The following is a 1,166-nucleotide window of genomic DNA, read 5'->3' on the forward strand; positions in this document are numbered from 1 at the left end:
GTTTAATTTACAGTCTCAGAAAACCCACAGGAGGATTAGCTATTAGTCAGTTCCAACTCCACAGCAATGAATTTTGTGTTTGCATACTGCATTACCTTGATTGTGTTAATATTTAAATGTGCTTAAACATTTAATAAACACATTAACAAGTTTATACCTGTTCTCTCAGATTTTGTTTAAACAATTTAATTTTATTTTTTTAATCTCCGTCTGTAATTTTTTCCCCCCGCAGCTTGGCTGGTCAATCGGTCCCAGTTATTTGATCCAGCATTTACAGACAGTTCAACAAAATACCATCTATACTTGTGCAACACCATTACAGGTAGGCATTTTAGTAAGTAATCAGAATCTTGTAAAGTAGGCATTTTAGTAAATAATCAGAATAAACAAAGAATCTTGTTGGTGTTCAGCTGCTAATTGAAATGTCAGTGGTTTGAACCCACCAGCCACTCTGGAGGAGAAAGATACAGGAATCTGCTTCCATAACAGGCTTGGAAACCCTATGGGGCTGTTCTACTCTATCCTTCAGGTTTACTGTGAATTAGAATTAATGGCAGTGAATTTTTATTTTAGTAACTTAGAGTTTTAAGTTTGGTCTTTTGATGAAGGTGCTCTTCCTATAATACTGTTTGTATTTGGTTTAACACTTCCCTTTATATCTTCCTTGAACAAGGTCATCTGATAGAATTTGGGAATTTAGGAGTGAACAGATATTCACTGTTACCAAAAATAAGAGTTTTTTTCAGTCTATAAAATTTTAACTTTGAATATTTATACATTGCTGGTCGGAGAAAAAAAATCATCATGGGTAAAAATGGCAGTACAAATCAAAATCCCAGATCTACTTACCCTATGAAACTTCAGTTCTTCTTCTGACAATTTACCCTGCAATATATATGGTTATAGATGACGGAAGACTGAGAACAGTCCCGTACTCATCTATAGGCAAGTAATTAAATATACCATAGTCAATCTAAGCACTTAAGTACTATAAAGTTGTGTTAGTTTCTAGTTGCTATTAGAACCAATTAGCAAATATTTGGTAGCTTAAAACAACAATGTATTATTTTACAGTTAAGAACGTCCAAAAGTAGTCTTCAAACATAAAACAGTACAGCTATTTTCCTTTTGAAGGCTCTACACAAGAATCTATTCTTCCCCCCCCC

The 1,166-nt window shown here is 33.9% G+C and overlaps 1 protein-coding gene across 1 annotated transcript in view; it reads left to right on the top strand.

Moving 5' to 3' along the window:
- The window catches only part of CCBL2 (cysteine conjugate-beta lyase 2), a 98,510-nt gene that overhangs the window by 77,643 nt on the left and 19,701 nt on the right, over positions 1–1,166 (top strand). The window contains exon 9 of the mRNA XM_006898232.1: positions 233–322. Within this exon, the coding sequence (XP_006898294.1) occupies positions 233–322 (90 nt within the window). The remainder of the gene's footprint in view (positions 1–232; positions 323–1,166) is intronic.

Source organism: Elephantulus edwardii, unplaced genomic scaffold (assembly GCF_000299155.1).
Source record: "Elephantulus edwardii isolate Elephantulus edwardi_28Jun2011 unplaced genomic scaffold, EleEdw1.0 scaffold00224, whole genome shotgun sequence".
In the NCBI taxonomy this organism is placed as follows: domain Eukaryota; kingdom Metazoa; phylum Chordata; class Mammalia; order Macroscelidea; family Macroscelididae; genus Elephantulus; species Elephantulus edwardii.